This window comes from Coffea arabica, chromosome 2c (genome assembly GCF_036785885.1).
Source record: "Coffea arabica cultivar ET-39 chromosome 2c, Coffea Arabica ET-39 HiFi, whole genome shotgun sequence".
Taxonomy (NCBI): Eukaryota; Viridiplantae; Streptophyta; class Magnoliopsida; order Gentianales; family Rubiaceae; genus Coffea; species Coffea arabica.
In genome coordinates, this window is record NC_092312.1 from 56,868,591 (window position 1) to 56,895,503 (window position 26,913).

The 26,913-nt window shown below is 35.4% G+C and overlaps 1 protein-coding gene across 5 annotated transcripts in view; it reads left to right on the forward strand.

Annotated features, from left to right (window-relative positions):
* LOC140003730 (protein ZINC INDUCED FACILITATOR-LIKE 1-like) overlaps window positions 1-23,933 on the forward strand; it is a 30,535-nt gene extending 6,602 nt beyond the window's left edge. For 2 of the 5 annotated variants that reach the window (XM_027251501.2, XM_027251505.2), the window contains 8 exons: window positions 6,243-6,449; window positions 6,711-6,798; window positions 8,299-8,384; window positions 8,491-8,598; window positions 21,328-21,372; window positions 21,490-21,578; window positions 22,291-22,334; window positions 23,479-23,933. In XM_027251501.2, the coding sequence (XP_027107302.1) occupies window positions 6,243-6,449; window positions 6,711-6,798; window positions 8,299-8,384; window positions 8,491-8,598; window positions 21,328-21,372; window positions 21,490-21,578; window positions 22,291-22,334; window positions 23,479-23,585 (774 nt within the window). In that variant the 3' untranslated portion in view covers window positions 23,586-23,933. The other 3 variants (XM_072076014.1, XM_072076011.1, XM_072076013.1) reach the window with 3 other exon arrangements.
* Window positions 23,934-26,913: the final 2,980 nt, after the last annotated feature.

Consider the following 26,913-nt stretch of genomic DNA (forward strand, 5'->3'; position numbering starts at 1 on the left):
AATACATGATACTATAATCATATCTTTCCTAATATTTATAATATCAAATCTTTCCATAATATATCTTCAACACTTCCCCTCAAGCTGGAGCATAGATGTTGCTCATGCCCAGTTTGTTACAAAGGTAATCAACTCGAACCCCATGTAGAGCCTTCGTAAAGAGATCTCCCAATTGTTCTCCAGTCCTTACAAATCCTGTAGAAATCAAGCCCTGCTGTATTTTCTCACGAACAAAATGACAATCTATTTCGATGTGTTTTGTTCGCTCATGAAATACGGGATTGGATGCAATATGAAGAGCCGCTTGGTTATCACACCACAATTTTGCAAGCATTGAGGTTTTGAGACCTACTTCAGTTAGAAGTTAATTTATCCACATGATTTCACACATCGATTGTGCCATAGCTTTATATTCTGACTCTACACTCGATCGCGAGACAACATTCTGCTTCTTACTCTTCCATGAGACCAGGTTTCCTCCAACAAAGACACAAAATCCAGTTGTGGATCTTCGATCTGCCCTGGATCCTGTCTAATCAGCATCTGAAAAACACTCAATCCTAGTATGACCATGATTTTTATACAGAATACCATGTCCAGGAGCTCCTTTTAAATAACACAAAATTTATTCTACAGCTGCCCAATGATTAACAGTAGGATTAGACACATATTGACTAACAATACTAACTGAATGCACGATATCTGGACGAGTCACTGTAAGATAATTCAACTTTCTAACCAATCTTCTATACCTCCCAGGATCTTCTAACAATTCACCTTTTGTGAGCTGCAAGTTAGGAATCATTGGGGTACTAGCTGGTTTAGCCCCCAATTTTCCTGTTTCAGATAGTAAGTCAAGAACATATTTTCTTTGGGACAGGAATATCCCCTTCCTACTCTTTGCTACCTCAATACCCAAAAAATACTTTAACAGTCCCAAATCCTTTGTTTGAAATTGACTATGGAGAAAAGTTTTAAGAGATAAAATACCTGTAGCATCATTCCCAGTGATAACAATATCATCCACATATACTACCAACAAAATAATACCCAGTTTCAGACTGTTTGTAGAAAACAGAATGATCAGATTTGCTTTTCTGCATCCCAAATCTTTCAACTGCTAGACTAAATTTTCCAAACCAAGCACGAGGACTTTGTTTCAGTCCATACAAGGACTTCCGAAGATGACAAACCTTCCCAGACTCCTCCTAAGCAACAAACCCTGGTGGTTGCTCCATATAAACTTCCTCTTGGAGGTCTCCATGAAGAAAGGCATTCTTGATATCTAGTTGATGCAAAGGCCAATTATGAGTGGCTGCCATAGAAATGAATAACCTGACAGATGTTAACTTAGCAACAGGGGAAAAAGTGTTAAAATAATCCTCTCTGTAGATTTGGGCATAGCCTTTGGCAACAAGGCGAGATTTCAACCGAGCAACCGACCCATCAGAATTGAATTTAATTGCAAAAACCCACTTCTCCCAATGGCCTTCTTCCCTGCAGGTAAATTTACTAAGTTCCAAGTATCATTACCATCTAGAGCATTCATCTCCTCTATCATAGCATTGCGCCATCCGGGATGGGATAGGGCTTCATGAACAGTTTTAGGAAGGGAGATAGAATCAATAGATGTAATAAAGGAACAAGAAGAGGTGAGTAAATGATTATAAGATACACACGAAGACACAGGATAAGTGCATTGTCGCTTACCTTTGCGAAGAGCAATAGGAAGATCATCACTTGAGACAGGATCTAGTAACGAAGGAACTGGTTCAGGGCATGCATCAGGAGACTTTTGTCGTCGAGAATATATTTGAGTAATTGGAGGTTTAGCAGGGAAAGAACTTGAGGATGTGATAGTATAGATTAACAAATCATCATCCTCCTGACATGAATGAGATGGGGATGGTAAAAGGTGTATTTTCAAGAAAAGTAACATCAACTGACACAATGTACCTGCCGAGATTAGGGCAATAACATCTATATCCTTTTTGGACATGGGAATAACCAAGAAAAATACATTTCAATGATTTGGGGTCTAATTTGGTGACTTGGGGACGAGAGTCACGGACAAAACATGTACACTCAAAGATTTTAAGTTCGATGGGAAACAAAGGTCTATTTGGAAAAAGAGTATTAAAAGGAGTCCCACCATTCAGAACAGATGAAGGTAGACGATTAATTAGAAAGCAAGTTGTGGACACTGCATCAGCCCAAAAATGTTTAGGAACATGCATTTGAAATGATAAGGCTCTTGCAGTTTCGAGCAAATGTCTATTCTTTCATTCTGCAACCCCGTTTTGGGATGGTGTATCCACACAAGAGGTTTGATGAATAATGCCATTTTGCACCATATAAGATTGAAAAGGTGCGAATAAATATTCTTTGGCATTGTCACTTCGCAATATTTGTACAGAACGCTTAAATTGGGTCTTAACCTCAGCACAAAAAGCACAAAAATGAGAAAACAACTCTGACCGATTTTTCATCAAATATAACCAAGTCATATGAGAATGGTCATCGATAAAAGTAACAAAATACTTGAATCCAGTTTTAGAAATGACTGGACTAGGTCCCCAGACATTTGAATGAACTAATGCAAAAGGAGCATCCGCTCGTTTATTGACTCTAGGACTCAGATTAACACGGTGATGTTTAGCAAACTGACAAGACTCACAATCTAATAAAGACAAACTCTGAAATTGTGGACAAAGTATCTTTAACAACGGGAGAGAAGGATGACCCAGCCTACAATGTGCTTCGAATGGAGTTACAATTCCAGAACAAGCTATGGACTTTGGTATCTATGTGTCAAGAATGTAAAGACCTCCAGATTCATGTCCTTTACCAATAATCTGCTTCGTCGTAAGATCCTGAAACAAGCAATAGTCAGGAAAGAATTGGGCAGAACAATTGAGGGCACGAGTAAGTTTGCTCACAGAAATTAGATTAAAAGACAACTCAGGCAAAACTTAAAGACAGATGACAATGAGATTAATGGAGTGGGGTTAACTAAGCCTGATCCAAGAACACGAGATTTTGACCCATCAGCTAAGGTAACTGTAGGTGCAGATGTGTGTGACTGAAAGGTAGAAAATAGACTAGAATTACCTGTCATATGATTTGTGGCACCAGAATTAATTACCCATTTGGAGGACGAGAACACAAGGCATGTGTTTGGTTTACCTGACTCAGCGATGGCAGTTACGGGAGTAGATGAAGACTTTAATGATTCTTGATACTGAGAAAATTTAGCAAATTCATCTGCAGAGATCGTAACAGACTTTTCATGGTTAATAGCAACATTGGTAGAAGCAATATGTGTGGATTGAGTTCTCTGGTTCCTGTACTACAATTTCTTACAATCACGCTTCATATGACCCGGCTTATGACAATAGTGACACACAACCACTTCTGCATTCTATCCCCGAGTGTCAATTCCTTTACCACCACCTTTGTATTGCTGTTTTCCAAGACCAACAAGAGCACTGCTGGACTGAACAGACTGGGTATTCTCTGTGCGAAGCATCCTACTAAACACATTTTGCAAGGATGAGATCTCAGGATTGGAAAGAATTTGAGATTTAGCAGCTTCAAATTCAGGTGAAAGACCAGCCAAAAAACTCATAATTGCCATCTGTTCCCGTTGAGTTTGCTGAACTTTCACATCAGAACTAAACGGTAATAACAGATTAAGCTCCTCATAAGTTTTCTTAAAATCCATAAAATAAGTCATGATGGACTTATCTTGTTTCTCTGCACGATAAAAGGCTCGACACACCTCATATATGCGAGAAATATTCCCTTTACCAGAATTCAAAAATTCTAAATACTCCATTAATTTCTTAACAAATTCAGAGTAATTAATTAAGCTAATTACCTCACTTTCAATAGAATTCCGTATATGCAGGAATAATCTAGCATCTTCCCTTAGCCATGTCTGTCTTGAACCATCTTTTGGAGGATCATCAATCAGATGAGTGTCTTTATCAATGCTTCGCAGATAAAGACGAACCGTTTTGCTCCAATCAAGATAGTTAGAATTGTTGAGTTTGTGGTCCGTGATCTTAGACATCACAGGAACCACATTAGACGTAACGACAGATTTTGTTCTGCCATGAGTTTAGAATTAATAGAAAAACAAAAAAAGACAGATCTGAACTCTTTAAAACAAGAGTGACGAATAGAACACAGATATGTCCTATACAGAACCAGATGAACCGAATGATGACTAATGAATTTTCTGGCAGCGGATAGAGACCCTAACCTTGATGGTAGCGCTCTGATACCATGAAAACTAAGAAAAAGGGAGAAAAAAATACTCTTCTTCATATATTTGGACCACACAATATACATATATATATATACACAAGTGTAACTTAATTTAGATCCTAAAATCATGCTAATCTAAATTAATCTACTACCTAATTATTATATGATATTATAATCATATGATACCTAATTAATACATGATACTATAATCATATCTTTCCTAATATTTATAATATCAGATCACATATCTTCAACATGTGACAAGATGGACTTCTAACATATCAAAGGAATTATTAGGATGTGCTTTTCTTGTATATAGCCATCACAACCAACAATAGCTTTAATTAAGGAATACCAACAATGCAACATCTTCTTCCATAGCTTTTGTCCAACCAGGATGGAATATATTTTCAGTAATGGAATTGAATGAGTTTCAAGCTAGACAACAAAAATACGATTGAAAAGAAATAAAGGAACATAAGCTACTAAGCTAGCAATGGGATACAAAGGGAAGACCTCCTATGTTTCTGTTAAGCAACGGGAAGATCTAAATCAGATGGAGGTGTAACTGTCTGATTTGATGTCAATAAGGCAACTGATAAATCAGTGTCAGAGCTCCATGCAATGGAACAAGTTTTTCATTTTTCCTCCTAGTAACTCCATTTTGGTGTGCAATGCATGGACGAGAATGTTCGACTTGGCCATGAAAGAATTGAATGGGCTGGAAAAGGATTCTTCTGCATTATCATGATGATGGATGATGACAAGTAGGTTGAATTTGTTCCCATTGCAGAATAGAAATGAACAAAACACAAAATGCAAATTACAATATTATTTCATAAGATAAAAATAAGAAACTCTAGAAAAGTCATCAACAATTATTACAAAGTATTTGGAACCAAATTTGAAGTGACAGAGTTCCACTGCTAACTTTGAAATAAACTAACATTAGTGGTGCAGGCTGCAGGTGCTTATTTCTTCAGTCTTGGAGCAAATGAAAGACAACAAAGCTTTGTGTAATTTGAGATGACTCATTTAAAAGAAGACACAGATCAGGGACTAGTTTCTTTAAATTTTGCAAGAATGAATGACCCAAGTGACAGGGGACTTCAAGTGGAGAAACGCCAGGGAGATATGCAACTGAATAATTGAACAGAGTAGTAGAGATGTAGCTTGTGCCCTCTACTAGTAATCCTATTTGTTCCCAGATGTTAACTTTCCACAGGAGTTATTTCCTAAACACTAATTGATTTGTGAGTTTACTAACAGAGACAAGATTAAGCGAAATCAGGAATATTGAGAACATATGAGAGCGAAAATGAGTTGGAGTACCTGCCATGTGATGTAGAAAGATGTCATCAAATTATCTAATTGAGGAAATGAAGCACTGGGAAGAGATGTCCCAAAGAACAGAAAAGAGGTCTGCCAATTATATCAGAAGAATAATGATGAACATGATTCCTTAAATATAATGAGAATTTGACAACTGCAGCCAACTCCACCGTTGACCAATTTTACTTTTAGTACCATGAAAATCATGATTATGGCATAACTTTGAGTGCGCATATCAAGCATGATATCTACATAGAAGGTGAGTAATTGAGACACCCAATGAGAAGTGCCATGCACTAGTAGTGTCATGCGACCACCAATACAGGATGAGCAATGCCAATGAGCACTAATGTGGACCATGCTGCAATGAACAGTGCCACGTAAATAATGCTGATGAACAGTTAATATTTATATATTTTTAACGTAACAATCTTTTCTAAATTTTTGATGTACTATGCAAAAACTTCCTCTTGTACATCCTATGCCTACGATAACATATAGATCCTCCAGTTCTCTTTTGCTTTCGCATCCTTTCCCTCCTGGTCATGAAAATTGTAGTATTCTGTTGTTATTTGTTAACTTAGTCGTGCACTTAGGGAATGCATTGTTGGGATTAATGGTAAATCGTATGACTGCAGGAGACGTTGCATATGCACCCTTGTAATAGTTCACCTTCTGAATCATATGATGCTTTGGAGGCTGCACTACCAAAATTCAATGGGAAAACAGAAACAAAAGATGGAAGAGAAGCTGCTTCTGCAAAAAGTCTCTTGAAGAATTGGCCATTAATGTCATCCATAATAGCATATTGCATTTTCTCCCTTCATGATATGGCTTATTCAGAGGTATAGTTGATATCTGTCTTCTCATCATTTTAATCATTTAAACATTGTTTCTTCCAGCATTTTACTATCAGTTTACACAGAGATGAAGGTAGGAATTTCTGTAGGTTCTTTCAGTCTCTTATTTGATATTTTTGTTGCTGAAACTTTGATCATCTGGCAAGTTATTTTTTAGTCATTGTTTTATTCAGGGACTTTGTTTCTTTTGTTGCTGCTCTTATCCAGTTAAGCATGCACATTATATTACAATTGTTATTTCCACAGATATGTTCATTATGGGCAGAAAGCCCCAGGAAGTTTGGAGGTTTAAGTTATTCAACTCAAAGTGTTGGTGAAATTCTAACAATTACAGGTAGGTTTGATTATCAATATTTTCTGACCTCTACCACAAAGAGGTTTTGTTTTATTAATGTCTGTTATTACATGTTTTCTCTTTCCTCCTTTCTGGTACAGCTGATTGTTGTAGAACAAAGGATGTATTTTATCAGTTTTTCTTCTATGAATAAAATTATCATCTATCATGGAACTTTTCTTTCTATGTAGCTCCATGTGTGGTTTGCTGTCATAAATAGATATGAACTAAGTTAAACAAATGGTTTTATCAATGACGCTCATATTTATCAATTCAACAAGTGAGATGGAAACTCAATGTGTACTGTAGATATAATAAGCATCTCAATATATGATGTCATACCAGTGTTCCACCTTTTGTCATTATAGCAAGTTTTGTGAAATCCAGTAAATTAGAAACAGAGTTGATGTATTGTTAAATTTAGGGCATTACTCTTTGCTGACAGAAAAAAAAAAATCATTTTTTCGCAATATTTTGGTGTCATGTGTTGGGGCTTATTAAATGTGGTTTTCAAAGTGGTTTCTTCTGTTTTCCAAAAGCAAGAATCTTTTTGGGAAATACTTAAATAAATCTATAAGAAGCAATTTTTTTGCAGTATATCTCTCAGTTTGAGAGTAATCTAAGATAAGATGCTTCTTGGATATTCTTTTGGAAATACTGAAATAAAAATTTGTCATTATTGGACTTGTAATATCTGTTATATTACCTCCTTTAGCACAGTAGATGGCTGTGCACATATGATCCTGCCATTATATTTTTTCTGAAGCAGATATGGCCTACATAGACCTACTCCTTGAATCTTTTCTAAACCTACTTCTAATTGCGCTTTTATTTCTAACTGGAAGCTGTATAAATTGTTTTTACTTCCCCGTTTCAACAGTTATTGCTGACTACTTAATGAAGGCAAATATTATATCTAGTGAATCTCAGTGTTGCAAATTATCTATGTGATCTTCCACTTAGCTTTCTGTTTTCTTTCTTTTGTCTTTTGTTTCTTGGTTCTATGTAAAATCATGTCGAGTCATGAAGTTGTTTTCGTGCTGGCGTGATCTTCTTGTACAAATGATATGATCCATGTCCATGAACTATTTTCTCTAGCAGCATAATTGTCTCTTCTCTTGAAGTTTTAACTGATGTATGTGTTACCATTTTTTATATCCTCTGAACTACTGGTTGGAACCTTAATCAAATGCGTTTCACATTGAGCATTTTGTTACTGTCTTTAATCACAAGAAATACTTTAAAATGTTGGTTGTTTGGTTAGATTTTCTTTTGGTTTTTCATTTTCTCTTCATGTCTTTCATGAGGCGAGTGGTTTTGGAGAATCATTTAGGTGCGCTTAAAAAGACCAAATGGTATAGGTAAATTTCTGATTAAGCTCAAACTAATGAGAATGTAATGGTCTTATTTTGCTTTGCATATGCTTTTTCTTCTTTTTATTTCTTTTTTGTGGTGGGATACTTCAGCGTTATACTTAAAACAACTATTCCAAATTTTCAGGATGTGGACTTTTAGTTTTTCAACTGTTTTTGTATCCATTTGTGGAGAAGATGCTCGGCCCAATTAACATTGCTCGAATTTCAGGAGTAAGCACTAAAATGCATATTGATTATAATCACTTTGATTTGAAATAAGGTTTCAATAAAATTTAGCTAATGGCATCTAATAATACATGGAACCTTCCGTTTGTAGATATTGTCAATACCTCTGCTGACAAGCTACCCCTATATAGCGATGCTACCTGGAATTGCCCTCGCAGTTGTCCTCAATTGTGCAATATTGTTGAAAAGCGTCTTATCTGTAAGTTCTTTTCTTATTTCAACAATCCATAAGTGGTCTTTGGCTATTGAATTCTGTCAGTAATTATACAATAAATTCCAGAATATGTTGGTGTTAACATAAAATAAATACATATGCAACACAAAGGAGCTTTCTCAACTTGCTTGATTTGTTTCTTCCACTTCTTAGGTGACTCAGTAACAATGAAAAAATTTTAGACAATTATCATTTGAAGTAATACCTTAGGAAATGGTTGTTACTGTCTTAACAACTTCTACTTTAATGTCCTATTTCCTGACGCTAAATTCAATTGTTTCCATCAGATTGCATGTTGCTTATAGCTGAGATGGACATTGAATTTTATTATGTTAAAAAGACCTGATTTCCTGTACTCCATGCTCTTTTTTCCTTAACTAAAGTTAAAGGATTTTACATGAAGGGACATCCTATTGGTTAATCTCCACAGTAGATTGGAGTTGAAAGTATCTTTCTAGAATTGGTCTTAAATATGATTAAAAGTATGGTGATTTGATCTCTAACTCATTTTTATTTTCCTTCTTCGGCTTCAGTTTCCCATATAAATAACCTCTATCACCATTTCTTATGTAATATAGATGTTAGATTGATTCCAGACCTAAGTATTTTATTGATCATATAGGAGCAGATTGATAAGGCCTTTAGTTAAGCTTCCACTGGCTTGAGTTTTCTCAGTGGGAACTTTTAGAGCTTGTTTGGGAAAAACACTATACAGATTATACATTCAATGTCCAGTTTCCCTTTAGCAGAAGCTAACATTTAATCAATGTTATTCATAGTATTCACTGAGTGGAAAAGGTTTCCACATCCTTCGAGCTGTGTGTACATGTTTGGTACCTTTATGAGGTAAACCATGTATTCATCTGCTTGACAATTGAAAACTAAAAAGGGAGAGAAAACATTCTTCTTCATTGTCCCTTTAGACTACACAATGTACAAATATATATACACAAGTGTAACCTAATTTAGATCCTAAAATCATGCTAATCTAAATCAATCTATAACCTAATCAAATCTTCTAATAGCTGATACTATAATAAAGCAAATCAAATCTTTCCTAATATTTACAATATTAAATCAAATCATATATTTATGATTTCTACAATATCAGATCACATATCTTCAACACTCCCCCTCAAGATGGAGCATAGATGTTAAACATGTCCATCTTGCCACAAATATAATCAATTCTCGGATCATTTAGAGGGTTAGTGAAAATATCAGCTAACTGCTCTCCAGTTCTCACATGACTGGTTGAGATCATGTTTTGCTGAATTTTTTTCACGAATAAAGTGGCAATCAACTTCGATATGCTTTGTTCTCTCATGAAAAACTGGATTTGATGCTATATGAAGGGCAGTTTGATTGTCACACCATAACTTCATTGGAAGTGAATATTGATTCCAACATCATACAATAATTGATGTATCCATATAAGCTCACAAGTGGACTGTGCCATAGACCGGTATTCAAATTCTGCACTAGCGCAGGGTATTACATTTTGTTTCTTACTTTTCCATGATACCAAATTACCTCCAACGAAGACACAATATCTAGTTGTAGATCTTCGATCAATTTTAGAACCTGCCCAATCCACATCTGAGATGCATTCAACATGAGAATTGCCATGATTACCATATAGTATACAACGTCCTGGAGCTCTTTTAAGGTAACATAAGATTTGCTCTAAAACTGTCCAATGGGTGGTTTTTGTTGAGGACATAAATTGACTCACAATCTAACCGGATATGCAATGTTTGGATGAGTCACAGTAAGAAAATTCAACTTCCTCACTAATCTCCGGTACATTTCAGGATCTGAGAATAACTCCCCATCATCTGCTATAAGTTGCATGTTGGGGATCATTGGTGCACTACATGGCATAGCACCTAGCCTTCCTATTACTTTCAAAAGATCAAGGACATATTTTTTTTGGCATAAGAAGATACCTTGGTTACACCTTATAATCTCAATGTCTAAAAAATATTTCAGCATACCCAAATCCTTTGTCTGGAAGCACGATTGAAGAAAATTTTTAAGAGCTGCAATACCTGCAGTGTTACTACCAGTAATAGCAATATCATTAACATAAACAACAAATAGGATAAGACCAACTTCAAATTGTTGATAAAAGACAATGATCAGAATTACACTTCTTTATGCCAAACTCTTGAACCACCTCACTGAATCTCCCAAACCAAGCATGAGGACTCTATTTTAAGCCATATAATGACTTTCGGAGCCTACAAACCTTACCAGACTCCCCCTGAGCAACAAATCCCCGTGGTTGCTTCATATAAACCTCCTCTTGCAAATCTCCATGAAGGAATGCATTCTTAACATCTAACTGGTACAAAGGCCAATTATTAGTAGCAGCAAGGGAAATAAATAATCGAACAAAGGTGAGTTTTGCTATGAGAGAAAACGTGTTTGAGTAATCCACCCCATATGTCTAAGTATCCTTTTGCAACAAGACGAGCTTTGAGACGAGCAACAGAACCATCAGGATTGACTTTAACAGCAAACACTCATTTACAACTAATAGGTTTCTTACCTGTTGGTAGATGAACCAAGTCCCAGGTACTGTTATTGTCTAGAGCCATCATTTCTTCCTCCATAGCAGTCTGCCAACCAGGATGTTCCAAAGCCTCAGATAAGTGTTGAGGAAGAGATATTGAATCTAAAGAAGCAGTAAAACAACACAAGGAAGGAGACAAATGATCATATGAAGCAAATGATGAAATTGGGTAAATGCACTGTCTTTTACCTTTTCTTAAAGCAATGAAAAAATCAAGATTGGAATCTGGAGACTAAGGAAGCAGTGGATCAAGACTCAAATCTGTAGATGGAGAAGGTGGTGGAGGATGTGAGTTTGTGTTGAGAACGATGAGAATATACTTGAGCGATTGGTGGTCTTGTAGGAATAGTTGTTATAACAGTGTAGACTAGAATATCATCTTCATCCCCCTTACTACTGTAGACATTAGACTCGAGAAAAAATGGATGTCTCAAAAAATGTAACATCAGCAGAGACTAAATAACGATCTAAAATTGGAGAATAACATCTATACCCTTTCTGAAGACGTGAATAATTCAAAAACACACTTGGGAGATTTGGTATCTAATTTAGACACATGGGGACGGGTATCACGAACAAAATAAGTACACCCAAATATACGTGGTTCAATGGGGAATAAAGATTGGGTGTGAAACAAAATTAAATAAAGAATCGCACCAGCAAACACAGAAGATGGCATGTGATTAATTAAGAAACAGGCTGTTGAAACAGCATCTGCCCAAAATTGCTTAGGAACCTTCATGTGAAATAGGAGGGCTCTAGCAACTTCTAATAAGTGTGTATTTTTTCTTTCAGCAAAATCATTTTGTGGTGGTGTGTCAGGACATGAAGATTGGTGAAGGATTCCATTTTTTTGACATATATGAGTTAAAGGGGTTAGAAAAGTACTTTTTTGCATTATCACTTCGCAAAATGCGGACAGACACATTGAATTGTGTTTTGATTTCAGTACAAAAGGAATAAAAGACAATAAATCTGAATGACTTCTCATTAAATATAACCAAGTAACACGAGAGTAGTTATCAACAAAAGTGACAAAATATTTAAAACCAAATTTAGATGCTATTGGACAAGGGCCCCATATATTAGAGTGCACTAATTCAAAGGGGGATGCAACTCGTTTATTGACTCTAAGCACGTAAGGCAAACGATGATGCTTGGCAAATTGACATAACTCACAATCTAAATGGGATAAATTTTGAAAATTTGGAAACAACTTCTTAAAGGTGGATTGGATGATTGAAACGACAGTGAACTTCAAGCGGATTCAAGGTGGATGAACATGCAACAGGTTTCGACACTTTTATTGAAGGGGTTTCAGGTGTATACAGGCTGCCAGATTCATGTCCTTTACCAATAATCTTCTCCATCATGAGATCCTGGAAAATACAATATTTAAGAAAGAATGAGATAGAGCACTTGAGAGCTTTTGTAATTTTACTGATTGAGAGTAGATTAAAAGAAAAATTAGGTAAGCATAAGATTGAAGATAAGGGGATAGATGACATAGGGATTGCTACGCCAGAACCCACAACTGAAGCACACGACCCATCAACCAAAGTAACATTCGGATGATCTTTGTTAGGATTAAAAGAGAAGAGGATATCTTTATTACCGGTCAAATGATCTGTTGCACTGGAATCGATGACCCATTTGTTAGAAGATGACATCATGCATGTAGTAAGTTTACCTGAGTGATCAATAGAAGAAGGGTTAGCAAATTTTTGTGAGACCTAGAACTCAGTAAAGCGGGCAAACTCATCAGCAGAGATGAGTATGGATTTGTCAGAAGGCACATAATTGTTCTCCTGGGTTGCGAAATTTGCAAATGAAGGATGCTGTTGAGGTCTACGATGAAGGTCCCAACACGTACGTATGGTATGGTCTGATTTCTTACAGTGATAACAGACTCATTGATTTGAGTTGAATTGTCCATGACCAGCAATCCCACCAGTTTCATTTTTGGCAATGTTTCTACTATTATTTCCTCGACAAGCTTCACTTCGTCTCGCGAGAGCACTAGTAACATTGGAAGTAGACAAAGATTTCTTGATTTTCAATACTCGTGTGAAAGTGTCATGAACGGAAACAATCTCTGGATTAGAAAAAATTTGTGTTCGAGCAGCATCAAACTCAATTGGTAATCCTACAAGAAAATTCATTACAGCCATTTGTTCGCATTGAGACTGTTTAGTTTTTATATCAATACTAAAAGGAAGGAGATAATTTAATTCTTCATTTACTTGTTTAAAATTCATAAAATATTCTGTAAGAGATCTCTGCTGTTTTTCCGGACGCTAAAATTCCTTGCAAACATCATATATATGATTTAGATTACTCTTACCAGAATACAAGAAAGCCAAATAACTCATAAGATCTTTAACAAATTCACAGTGATTGATAAGACTGACTATCTCATTATCGATAAAGTTTTAGATCTGCAAAAATAGTTTTGCATCTTCTCTTAGCCAAGCCTTCTTTTCTTCCCCATCAACGGATGGGTCATCAGTGAGATGATCATCTCTATTGATGTTGCGCAGATATATCCGAATAGTTTTACTCCAATTCAAAAAATTTTTTCCACTCAGTTTGTGTTCAGTAATTTTTGATGTTGTAGGAATAACATCAGAAATTACGGTTATCATTTCTCTACTACTATCTTTCATATCTACCATTATAATTCACATAAGAAGGAACTAAAAGTGACTCAATAGGATCACGTCAAAAGACAAATTGATAACAAAGTCTAAAGCACTAATACCATGAAAACTAAAAAGGGAGAGAGAACATTCTTCTTCATTGTCCCTTTAGACTACACAATGTACAAATATATATACACAAGTGTAATATAATTTAGATCCTAAAATCATGCTAATCTAAATCAATCTATAACGTAATCAAATCTTCTAATATCTGATACTATAATCAAAGCTAATCAAATATAATCTTTTCTAATATCTACAATATCAAATCAAATCATATATCTATGATTTCTATAATATCAGATCATATATCTTCAACAACAATATTTAGTTGATTATGGATAAACTCTGGAAACTGAGAGATCAGAATCAAGAAAGCCTTGATCATATTCTGGTTCAATTTGGAGCAATAGTCAGTCCCACAAAGACAGTTTTCAACCTGGATGAGACTATTGCAATGGTGAATTTGTAGATATAGCCCCTAGACTGTACCCTTAGTTTTGTTTGGGAAAGATACAGCAAACTTTGTCCCCAAAATTGGTCTTTGATATCATCTTGAAGCCCAGAAGTTTTGATAGGTCACTTAAAAGACGAAAACCAGAGTATTTTGGTTTCATAACATTTTTAGTTAAAATCAAAACTCAAGTATATAGAAAGGCCAAAAACAAACGGTTACAAACCCGTTTACTCATGAAATGCATTATAATTGGAGAACTCTATGTTCCTGGCAAATTGGGAATGCTTCATGTCAAAGTACTCCCACATTGAATTTATGTTAATAAACTTTCTTAGCTATTCAGTGGATGGCTTGACATTCTTTTAAGATTGAGAACAGGTATCTTGGAGGGAAAACATCTAGTCACTGTATTATGAGTGACTAACTAGTATTTATAGGAGTAAAAATCTAACAAACTATTTACAAGAATACCCTTACTAATTTATTATTTACAAAGAATACTTATATTCTCCTAATACTCCCCCTCAAGTTAGAGCATATATATCATAAGCACCCAACTTGTTACAAATGTATTTCATCCTAGAACCCCCTAAACTCTTGGTAAACAGATCGCCAATTGATCTACAGACGGTACATGAGATGTCTTGATAATTCCGTCAAGCAATTTCTCTCGAATGAAATGACAATCAATTTCAATATGTTTTGTCCTTTCATGAAACACTGGATTAAACGCAATATGAACAGCCGCCTGATTATCACATACTAAATTCATAGGCTGTTTATGCTCAAACACAATTTCAAGTAACATGCTCTTCAACCAAATTAACTCACATATAGTGTGTCATAGCACGGTATTCAGATTCTGCACTTGATCTGGAGATAACTGTTTGCTTCTTACTCTTTCACGACACTAAATTACGACCAACAAACACACAATATCCTGTGGTCGATCTTCGATCTGAAGTAGAACCAACCCAATCTGCATCATTATATCCTTCAACATCAGTTTGTCCATGATTTTGATACAACAATCCCTTTTCAGGAGCACTCTTAAGATACCTGAGAATCTGTATAACAGCATTCCAATGACTAGTACGAGGGGTATCAAGAATTGACTCACAATACTCACTGCAAATGAAAAATCAGGTCTCGTTACAGTAAGATAATTTAATTTACCCACAAGTCTTTGATATTGTTTAGGATCATCTAGTAATATACATTGATCTCCTACTAATTTTACATTAGGATCCATAGGAGTATCCACAGGTTGGCAACCTAACATCCCAACTTCACTTAGCATATCGAGTACATATTTCCTTTGACATAAATAAATCCCATATTTAAATCGAACTACCTCAATACCCAGAAAATATTGTAGATGATCTAAATCTTTTGTCTGAAAGTTTGCCTGCAGATTGGATTTAAGTTTCTGGATCCCCACTGTGACAGCCCCACCTCACCCTAAGACGAATCAAAGGGTTCGACGAACCGCCTGCCCAACTCTCACCAAGACTAAGGAGTCGAATCACCCAAACCCAATATAGCACGCGCGATAGGACCCAAAGAAAACGAACAAATAAAACCATCACCTGTAATAACAATATCATCCACACCCACAACATCATCACTTGTAATCACAATATCATCCACATAAACAACTAATAAGATTTTACCAGCATTAGAATGTTGATAAAATATAGAGTGATCTATTCCACATCTTGTCAGACCGAATTCCATGACAACACTACTAAACTGGCCGAACCAAGCCCTCCAAAATTGTTTCAATTCATATAAGAATTTTTTGAAACGATAAACCAACCGCGAATTTTTTCCCTAAACAACAAAGTCAGGAGGTTGTTCCATATATACCTCTTCTTCCAAATCTCCATGTAGAAATGCATTTTTCACATTTAACTGATGCAATGGCCAATTATAAGTTGCTGCCAAAGAGATAAGAAGACGAATCGAGGTAATCTTTGTAACAGGAGAAAATGTTTCTAAATAGTCTATTCCATGCACCTGAGTAAATTCCCTAACTACTAGACGAGCCTTCAATCTATCAATAAAACTATTAGGCTGCACTTTTATAGTGTACACCCATTTACAACCAACAACAGACTTACCAGAAGGAAGAGAAACAAGATCCCAAGTACCATTTTGTTCCAAAGCAGACATCTCTTCTTGTATAGCTAATCTCCAACCAGGATGATTAAGCGCATGGGTAATAGATTTAGAAATGAAGACAGAATCAAGGGAAGCAACAAAAGAAGAGTAAGACATAGAAAGACGAGAATAAGAAACAAAATTAGGGATAGGATGAGAAGTACGATACCTTACCTTTGCGTAAATCAATAGGAAGATCTAACTCAGAAGAGGGCGTCATACCTGGATTTGAAGATTGAAAGTTAATTGGTGAAGTGCATGGCATATCAGGAACTTGCTTAACCATGGAACGACAAAAATAAATTTGAAAATTAGGACGAGATAATCGAGCTATAGAATTTGGTGGATTAGATAACTCAGGTAATAAAGAGGAAGGGATTGGTAAAACAGGAGAGGAAAAAGAGGGACACTGGTCTAACTCACAAGGCATATCGTGTTTCATAAAATATGGAGTGGATTCAAAGAAAATAACATCAGCACAAGTAAAAAATCAATTTAAAACTGGACTGTAACATCTATACCCTTTTTGCGCTTGTGTGTATCCTAAGAAAACACACTTAATAGCACGAGGATCTAATTTATCCACTCCGGGAGCAAGCTGATGAACAAAACACACACATTCAAAAATACGAGGAGGTAATTTAAACACAGATTCATAAAAAAAAGAACGGAGTGAGATAATTGGCTTCCAAGAATATTAGATGGCATGCGATTAATTAAATAATATGCAGTGAGAATTGCATCACTCCAAAATTGTTTGGGCACATTCATGTGCAAAAAAAGTGTCCGAGCAACCTCGATTAAATGTCCAATTATACTTTCAGCAACTCCATTCTGTTGTGGAGTGTGAGAACAAGAGGATTGATGAATAATATCGGACTTAATCATAAAGATATTAAAAGGAGTGAAAAAATATTCTTTCGCATTATCACTGCGAAGTATATGTACAGGCACACCAAATTGATTCTTTATTTCTGTAACAAATGCACAAAAAAATGAAATATAATTCTGAACGATCTTTCATTAAATAAAGTCATGTAACTCTTGAAAAATCATCAATAAAGATTACAAAATATTAAAAACCTAACTTTGAAGCAACTCGACTAGGACCCCAAACATCAGAATGAACTAGCATAAAGGGTTCAGAAACCCGTTTATTGACTCTAGGAGCCAAAGAAACACGATGATGCTTTCCTAACTGACAAGAAACACATTCTGACGAAGACAACTGACTCAAAGTAAGAACCAACTTTTTCAAATTATGTAAAGATGGATGACCCAAACGACAGTGAATTTCAAGAGGAGAAACAGTAGCAGGACATGCAATCGGACCATTGAAGTTGAGAAAATAAAGACCATTATGCTCATGCCCTCCACCAATCGTTCTTTTTGTCTTCAAATCCTGAATGACAACAAAATCAGAAGAAAAAGTAACTGAACACTGTAGAGATTTAGTGAGCTTATTAACAGACATTAGATTAAAGGGCAAATTGGGTACATAAAGAACAGAAGAAGTAGAAGAGATGGGTTAACTTCTACAGTGCCTAGTCCTTTAACTTTAGTGGTAGATCCATCAGATAAAATAACATGAGGAAAGGAAGTAGATTCTTGAAATTATCAAAATTTTTAGAGGTACCTGACATATGATCAGTAGCCTCGGAGTCAATAATCCATGAGTCATTACCTTTTTGTGCTAAAGAAGCAGAGGGAAGAGATGCGTGATTTGTAGTTTGGTATTGTAGGAATTTAACATAATCTTTCTCGGATATGGTAAAAGTCTTCTGGGACCCATGTGCTGAAGAACTTGATTCAACTTGGTTAGTGGTAACCGCATGAGTAAAACTTTCAGCCATAGCAAATAACACTTCAAACCAAAAAAAGGGTCAAAACTCGAGATGAACGCGCATGAACAATAGCGATGAACAGTATTTTGAACAGTATGAGTAAACAGTACTCAATGAACAGTATCTGTGAATAGTACCTTTTTTTGAGCAGTCGCGTGAACAATATGCGATGAACAATAACGCGATGAGCAATATCGCGTGAACAAGACTCTTGCTAGATGTTTAACCCTAACACTAGGACTTTAGCTCTGATATCATGAGAGCAGGTATCTTGGAGGGAAAACATCTAGTCACTGTATTATGAGTGACCAACTAGCATTTATAGGAGTAAAAATCTAACAAACTATTTACAAGAATACCTTTATTAATTTATTATCTACAAGAATACTTATATTCTCCTAACAAATATGACTTATGAAAATAATCATTTCAGAACTTTTTTGATGGTCAAGAATCTCACACTCCCGTCCACTTTACAAATTGCAGCACTCATGATTTGCAAAGGTCATTTCTGCTAGTTTTCAACAGCTTAGTTAGGTTTTGTACTGAAAGAGTTGCAATAATAAGAACACATCTCTGTGCTAATTTTAAAAGATCAAGAACTTTCTCATTAAATGTTCTATATTTTGTTCATGATGGGGCCTTTGGCATACACCATCTGTTCCATCAACAAACTTCAAAATAACTATAAGTCAGAGGGATATATAGTGCTACCTCTCATAGCTATGAATGACAACCACCACCGGAAGGGACTATATGATTCACCTTGCAATCCATATGAAAGTCTTCAGAGAATTTTGAGGAGACCTCTATAATGTATTACATCTTATTGTGGCAGTATTATTAGAATCAGCCTCATTTTTTTCCTGTTAATGATTTAGAAGGCACCATGATGACCTCTACAATTAGAGAATTGGGCCAAACTTTTACATAGTCAAACTCCATACCTTGAGTTTGAAAGTGCATTTTTTTATTCAATTATAGGAAAAGAAAGCTTTATGCTATTGTATCACTTAAAGAACTCAGGTTGAAAGCTTCCTTTGTTAAGTGATCCCTGTAGTTTCTGGTCTTCTATATTATTCTCACTGCTGGGTAATTTCCTGGCATGTTTCCGTCAAAGAAAATCATGTGGTTTGTATGGTCATTTTGGGTTTGAAGGGCCTCCATCATATCCATGATCAGGTCATGTGTTGGAGCTGTATCAGGAGTGTCAACAATCTGGCTGTTTAGTAGAGCAATTTTTTGAGTCTTGGCTTGCATTTCAATGTTGCCAAACTTTTTGTGGACTGTAGGATATGTCACTTTCATAGGACACATTTTACCTGAAATCTTCACTCTCTAAGAAATTTTTCGTGACATCCAAATGAACCATTGTAGATTCAGGCAAAGGGGATAAAAATCTACCTCAATACAGACTCTTGTCACAAGGGCTAGGGTTAGGAATTAGGGAGCTGCATCCACTTTTGGTGGCCACTATAGGGCATGTCAGAGAAAATACATGATTTTCAAAGAAAGGATTGGTAAAGTCTACATATTCACCCAGACAGTTGTCTTTAGCAGTCTTGACATTGTTGTGGAAGCCTGGTGACCATTTAAATTCCTGCATGTTATAAACTCCTTTCACCAAAACAATGTGGGATCCTTCTTCTTGGTGAGATTTAGTCTTCTATTGTTACTTCCCTACTAAAGCAAATTTGGAGGCAAAGGGAGTGACTCATCTCAGAATTTTAGGGAAAAAAAAAGAAGTAAAGAAAGGTTTGGAGTCTCCCCTCGGTGCATGGAGAGAGGCTTGACAGATGGTGACAAGATACATTAGCTAATGACCAGGAGACTTTAGCTTTAAAATGCGTATCAGACACTATAGTAGCAAAGAATTTAGTACTCCAGGCTCCATAGGATGGAGCAGCAAGAAGGTTGGTTAATTTCGAGCATGGTGTGCTGTTTTCCTCCAGTAGAAGGATGGGGGGCTGCAGCAGCATCCACGAAAGAAAAGTCTTTCTGTGAAGATGAATTTGGGAATTGTAGGATACATAGTCAAGAATCAGTAAAAGAATGAAAACTCTGTGTTTTTTCTAGAAGAGATGTTAACTTTCTTAAGAAACAGACTTAAATAGATAATCCTCCAGCAATCAACTCAAAGGGAAGAGACACGAAATTCTATCCGTTAATCAAATGCTTTCTGTATAATTGATACATATATCTGAACATGCTTACCTGTAGGTAAATCATAAACCTAAGTCCTTTGTGGAACAGATGATGTCAAATACTAATACGAGCTAATAATACAATTAAGTTTAGGATGCATTTATAGGCTTCCATCCATTGATATGCTATTGCATGAAAATGGTCATTCAAGGAAGTAAGGTTCCATGATGGGCAAATGTAGATTTTTGATGATATGAAGATCTAGCTGGGAGTGTTACGATGACTCGTAAAGAGAACCAGGATTATCCAATCATTCATCATAAATATGATATAGAAGTGATGATGGGTTAGGTTGATGTGATTGCTAGTATCTCACATGTTAAGTATGTTTCAGGACCAATTTCGATGCTTATGTGAACCCACTAATTTACTGATTAATATATCAGAAGACCATAAAACATTAATTTAGAAAATGGCCATCAAGTTCACACCTAGGATGACATGTACGGGGAAACAAGATTACCCAATCATTCATCATAGAGATGATATGGAAGGGACAACAGGATAGATTGATGTGATTGCTAGTATCTCACATGTTAAATTTCTTTCAGGACCAATTTAGATACTTATGTGAACCGACTAATTTACTGATTAATAAGTCAGAAGATAATAGTACATTAATTTAGAAAATGGCCAACAAATTCACATGTATTTGTGTGATTCATTTCTTTTGACAAAAATATTTGATCAAATTCAAAATATTGAATTTTCACTGTTCTTGCTATTCATGTCCTAACATTTTCTGGTAAAATATCACTGTTACAGACCTCCATTATCACTGGTTTGTTCATACTTCAGAATAATGCTGTGGTAATTTCTTTTTCACTTGGTCTCAGATTTCTATTATTCTGATACTTCATTGTGTGTCAGGAAAGAAGCATGCTTATTCAGACTTTTATTAACTTATGCCTGATACTATCATCACAGGAACAACACCAAAGAGGTGCTGCTAATGGCATTGCCATGACAGCAATGTCATTGTTCAAAGCTGTAGGTCCAGCTGGTGGAGGTGCAATGTAAGTGTCTCTTATTTAAGATCAATTTTTCAGTTATTGTTTTATCTGATACAAAAAACATTTTCATGGTGCATCAGCTTCTGCCAGTTTGTCTGATCTGAACTGTCAATCATGTCAAAAGGCTCCAGTCAGCTGACCATAAAATATTTTCTAGTAGAATAATCAGCATTTCTTACTGAACCATGCAAAACTAAATAAAAGATATTTGGCCATACAAAAAATCTCCTTGTTTTCATATTGAATCCAAAGTCAGTGAATATCATGACTGTCAGTTACTTTCTGAATGACATGAAGTTGTTACTCAAGCCATATTAAGATTCAGTTTCCATCTCAGACCCCTCTCTACCATGTCCTCCCAAAACAGAATGGAATCAAATGGTGCACCCATTACCTCTGACAACTTATACTCCATTACCTACTTATTCTTTACTTTCATTGGGTGCCAGAGAATAATTCAAATACAAATATATACCATCTAAGGGTTAGACCTAAGTGCGGTGGTAAGGTCACTCTGTTTTCTGTTGGACTTAATTAATTTTATAAACAGAAACAACTGCTCAATAAAATAAATCTGCATACTGTTAGTAGTTATTAGCACTATTATATTCCTCTGCACTTGGTCTGCCCTTGATAATAGTTGTTTTCTGCACAAAGTAATGAATTTCAGCATCCTTTGACATTTGAATCAATCTTGTTCTCTCAATTTATGCAGCCTTTCTTGGGCACAAAAGCGTCAGCATGCTGCCTTCTTTCCAGGTAGGACATTTGCAAATTTTGCTGGTTTTGTATTGTTTGATCTAATACAAGAAAATTCAGTTTTCTAGTTGTCTGAGACAATGTCCTCTTGTTTGTAGAGGACAAATGGGCATCTCCATCTCTGTGCATAATCTTTGGACTCACATGTTGCAATTCATTGTTTTCCACTAAAACAGATAATCTTGGAATGCTTTGATTTGAGTATGCTTGGAATGTTTAGTTCCAATTGAAATTTAGGCTCAAACTCTGTTTGCTCCTTCTGGCAAAGCCATTTGGAATCATAATCTTGGATGCGAGCTGAAACTATTGTTACTATTGAAATTCTCATCTTAACAAGATTATTAAAAAAAAGTAAAGAAAAGAAAGTAAGGCTGCTAGATCTGGTTCTGTTATAAAGCTTCCTGAGAAGATACGATGAATGTTAAGGAGAAGTTCTCCATGAGTGTTTTGCAGCAACAGGACCTTGAATGCACCAGATGAAGGAAATGTTCACCGGAGTTTTGAATGTCATTAGTTTGATTATTTACCCGGTGGCTAGTTAGATATTGGCCGAAATCATTAGTTCTCTCTATCTCTATGGGAAAACCCCTAGTTGAAAGGACTAATTCATATGGAACAATGGACATCTGATCATTCTGTTTGCAGATTTCAGGAATCTTCTCAATCAGAAGCAGCAGCCTTATGGGTGCTAGTATTCTCTCTTCATAATGATGGGATAATAAAAGGAGTCACATTATTTGCCTGCGAGTATCAATTATACTTTGTCTACTGTGTAATGATGCTGCTTTCTCAACCTCATTTTACTCGTTTCTTTTGTATTTTCCCACCCAAAAAAGAAAGCCAGACAACAAGCAAGGTTTGGAATTGTATTGTTCTAGATATTTACTATTGCAATGTAAATTCTAGAAGGCTTACCATTGACTTAGCAGCTGCTTATTGCAGTGTAAACTCTATTTGGCTATGCCTTTGTTCTTCCTAGAAAGTCTTAGCAGCTGCTTACTATTGGCTTTGCTACTGTTATCCCTTGAACTTTTCAACATAGTAATATATGCATGAACATTTTATTTGTATAAAAGCCTCTGTTCACCAATTTTTATTTGTGTATAAAAGCCTCTGTTCACCAATTTTGTTGTCTTCAATGCAGGTGTACACTTAGTCTTCTTCATCTTGAATGTAATTGAGGCAATCGGAGTATTGATGACCTTCAAACCATTTTTAGCTGACTGGAGTCAATATGAGTCGCAGAATTGAAAGTCATGATTCAGTTGAACTTCCATAATGCAATGAATCAAAGCGCATATTAAGCATGATTCTTTTGCACAGTAGTTGGTGCTGAATCTGGTGGCACCAGAATCAGAATGCTCATACTAACTGGTAGAGAGAAGGTAATTGCTGCCGTTGTTGGGAGGGGAATCATTGTCATAAGGTCATTCATCACTTGGAAGCAATTAGCATTTCGAAAATGCAAAGTTTCAGTTTACAGGTCAGATATAGATATAGGACATGCATATGAAGATATAACACTGTTGTAATTAACTTTGTATAACAATGAATTACCAAAATAAAATACATATGTGTGTCTGTATGTTAGTATGTTAAGTATTTTTGTCCAATCAGTTAGGCTTCAGCTACCAATCAAGTTTGTCTCCTCTTTGCTCCCTTTTCAATCCGTGTATTGGAGAAAAAGCAGGTCATCTGTTGTGGCAGATCGAATACATATGTTTAGTTTGGTAAGGGTTTTTTTTTTTTTTTTTTTTTTTGTGAGTTTTTGTTGTTGCCTACAATATGGACGCCGTATGAACATGAGCAAGTTTTTGTATGGTCATTGATGTTATCTTTAGTTTTACGTTTTTAGCTTCAAAAATTGGGAGGATTTCTCCTCTAAGTGGCATAGACTTCTAAATTGATTAAATCCAATACCTTTTTTAATTGTTTAATGTTTTCACTAATTGTATTGGGAGGCAAATATTGTACTATAAGTTGAGCAAATTTACAAATTTTTTGTTGTTTTTTTGACATTCCAAAAGTTGAGGGTGGCAATTCTAAATTTTTTAACCTCGAGAGTCCAAATAGAAGGGTCACTCAAACTATTCCAGTAAACTCAAGTTACGAAACAATTTGCAGCAAAACATGAGAGTGCAAAACCCAATACAAGGAAGAAACATGTGAATCTAGTTGCAAAAGTACTTGCAATTGCTCTTGGTTGTAATACGTAATGTAACAAATGTATAGTCTGTGCACCAAAGCAGGTGATATTAACGTGAATAATTAACGGTAGTAGCAAGGAGGTGTTTTATACGGAGAATCATCGAATTCCATATATCGAGATATTGGAAATATTATTCTATATGATATACGACTTATATGACAAACACACTAAAGTAGGTGATATTCATGTGAATAATTAACAATAATAGCAAGGAGGTGTTTTACTGGGAGAAGTATCGAATCCTATATATAGAGACAGTGGAAATACTATTCTAAGCGACATACGACTTTTACGATAGATGCAAACTAAATGATGACCCACCTTTTTTATTTCAAAAATTTTTATGTTTGTATTCATTGTTTAAATATGTTGTGAATTTCAATAGTTTTTTTTTTGTAGGTGAACTCTTTTGGAAATTGGAGAAACTTCAACTATTGAGCCTTGTAGTGTATGAAATCCTTTATTTAAATCACGTTTTGACTCTTCAAAAAAAAAATTTTTTTTAAGAGAGTAAGAGTATTCTTATAGATAATAGGTTAGTAAGCGTATTCCTGTTAATAATATATTTATAGATTTGTGATACTCTTATAAATATCAGTAGGTCACTCCAATGATATGTTTTCTCTCAAACACATATTATCATGGCATTACAGCTATACCAAGAAGAAAGTTTATCCTAGGTTTAGGGTTACATATTTAACAAGTCCTATTCATGCGATTACTATTCATTGCTATTCACGCGAGTATTGTTCATGCAATTCCTATTCACAGAGTACTGCACATTGCGCTATTGTTCACGTGATCACTATTCACCAACTGCTATTCAATAGTATTGTTCATCATTGACTTGGGTTTATTTTTGGCTTTAAGTCCTATTTGTGAGGACTTGGAAATTCACCTATATTTTTCTTATAATTCTCTTATTTTGAATAAATTAATTTATAAATTCCTTTTACTACTTATTTACTCCCTCCATAGTTGTAATAAATAATAGAATTAAAAGTTTTACCTTTAGTTTCATAGTTATGGTAAAATAGGGTTTTTGCGTATTTTGGTAGTGTGATTAATTGGTGAGGTGTGTGTACTAAATTTGGTGGTTAATAGTAAGTTTTAGATAAGAGAAAGTGTGTGATTAGAAGTGCTATTAATAAGTTGGTGAATCATAAGTTAAAACACAGTACGCGAGAGTTAAGGAAAATCGGCTTAAACCAACGTGCACCGTTTGCTACCGATTGAGTATATCACTTGAACACTACTTCATTACCCTAATTTCCTTACTTTTATTTCAGCAAAATCAGCCTCAAAATATCCCCCTAGCAGCCGAAATTATTGACCCAAGAAAAGAGAGAAAAGAAAAAAAAAAAGAGATGGAACCATAGTGTGACATTTGGTAGAAATCAACTAGCTTTGACCAAGCAAATTTTCTTTCCTTCTTATCTTCAATTTGGCTCACTTTCTTCTCCATTTCTTCTTGGTTGGCCGAGAACAAAAGAGAAAAAAAAGAGTGAAGAAAACTTTCCATTTCCAACCTTGAATCAAGCCTTGTTTGAGTGAAATCAACAAAACTAAACCGATTAAAGTTTCATCTTGGTGCTTAGGAAGCTAGGAGTGGTGGAACTCTTGGGAGAAAGTGGTTGGTTCTTCACTTAGCAACAAGTATTGGAAGGTATAAGATGATCCACTCCCTTTCTCTTTCTTAATCTTACTAAATATGGTATAGAAGCTTGTAATCTCGGCATATGATGAATGATTTTCTAATTTTTGGTGGTGTAGTGAAAATTTCAGCTAGGGTTTTATATTTTCTAGCCATGATTATGTTGTTTAACTAGCCAATGTTGGTATTGAGTTTGGATATGAAATTTGTGAGATGATTAGTGGCTTGATTGTGATTTTTAGCCTTAAAAGTTGAATTTCCAACATTTGGTGGTGAGTTTCAGTTTTGCCCTGTTTTTGGAATTAATTTAGGCCAACTTGGGCTGCGAATTTCTCCATGTTTTAGACTGAATCAGCTTTTGGACAAAGCATGAAAGTTATAGGGATTTGAGTTAACTTTCTACCTGCAAAATTTCAGATCAATTGGATCATTTTAGCTTATGATTTGGCCAGAGCACTCCAGACTGCGCAAACACTCTAATTTTCCTGAACTATTTTTCATGTGCTTCTGACTATCCATTTTTGACCCTAAAAATGCGAGAACTGGGTGTCGATGTCCACATAGGAAATGTAGGTCTATGTCTTAGCTTAGAAATGCCATAAAATTTACCTCGATCCGATATACTTAGTTACAGTTATGACAAAACACTGAAGGATGACAAATCTGCCACTTATAATTTCTTCTTTAAACTGGTTTCCAGCTTTGATATCTATTGT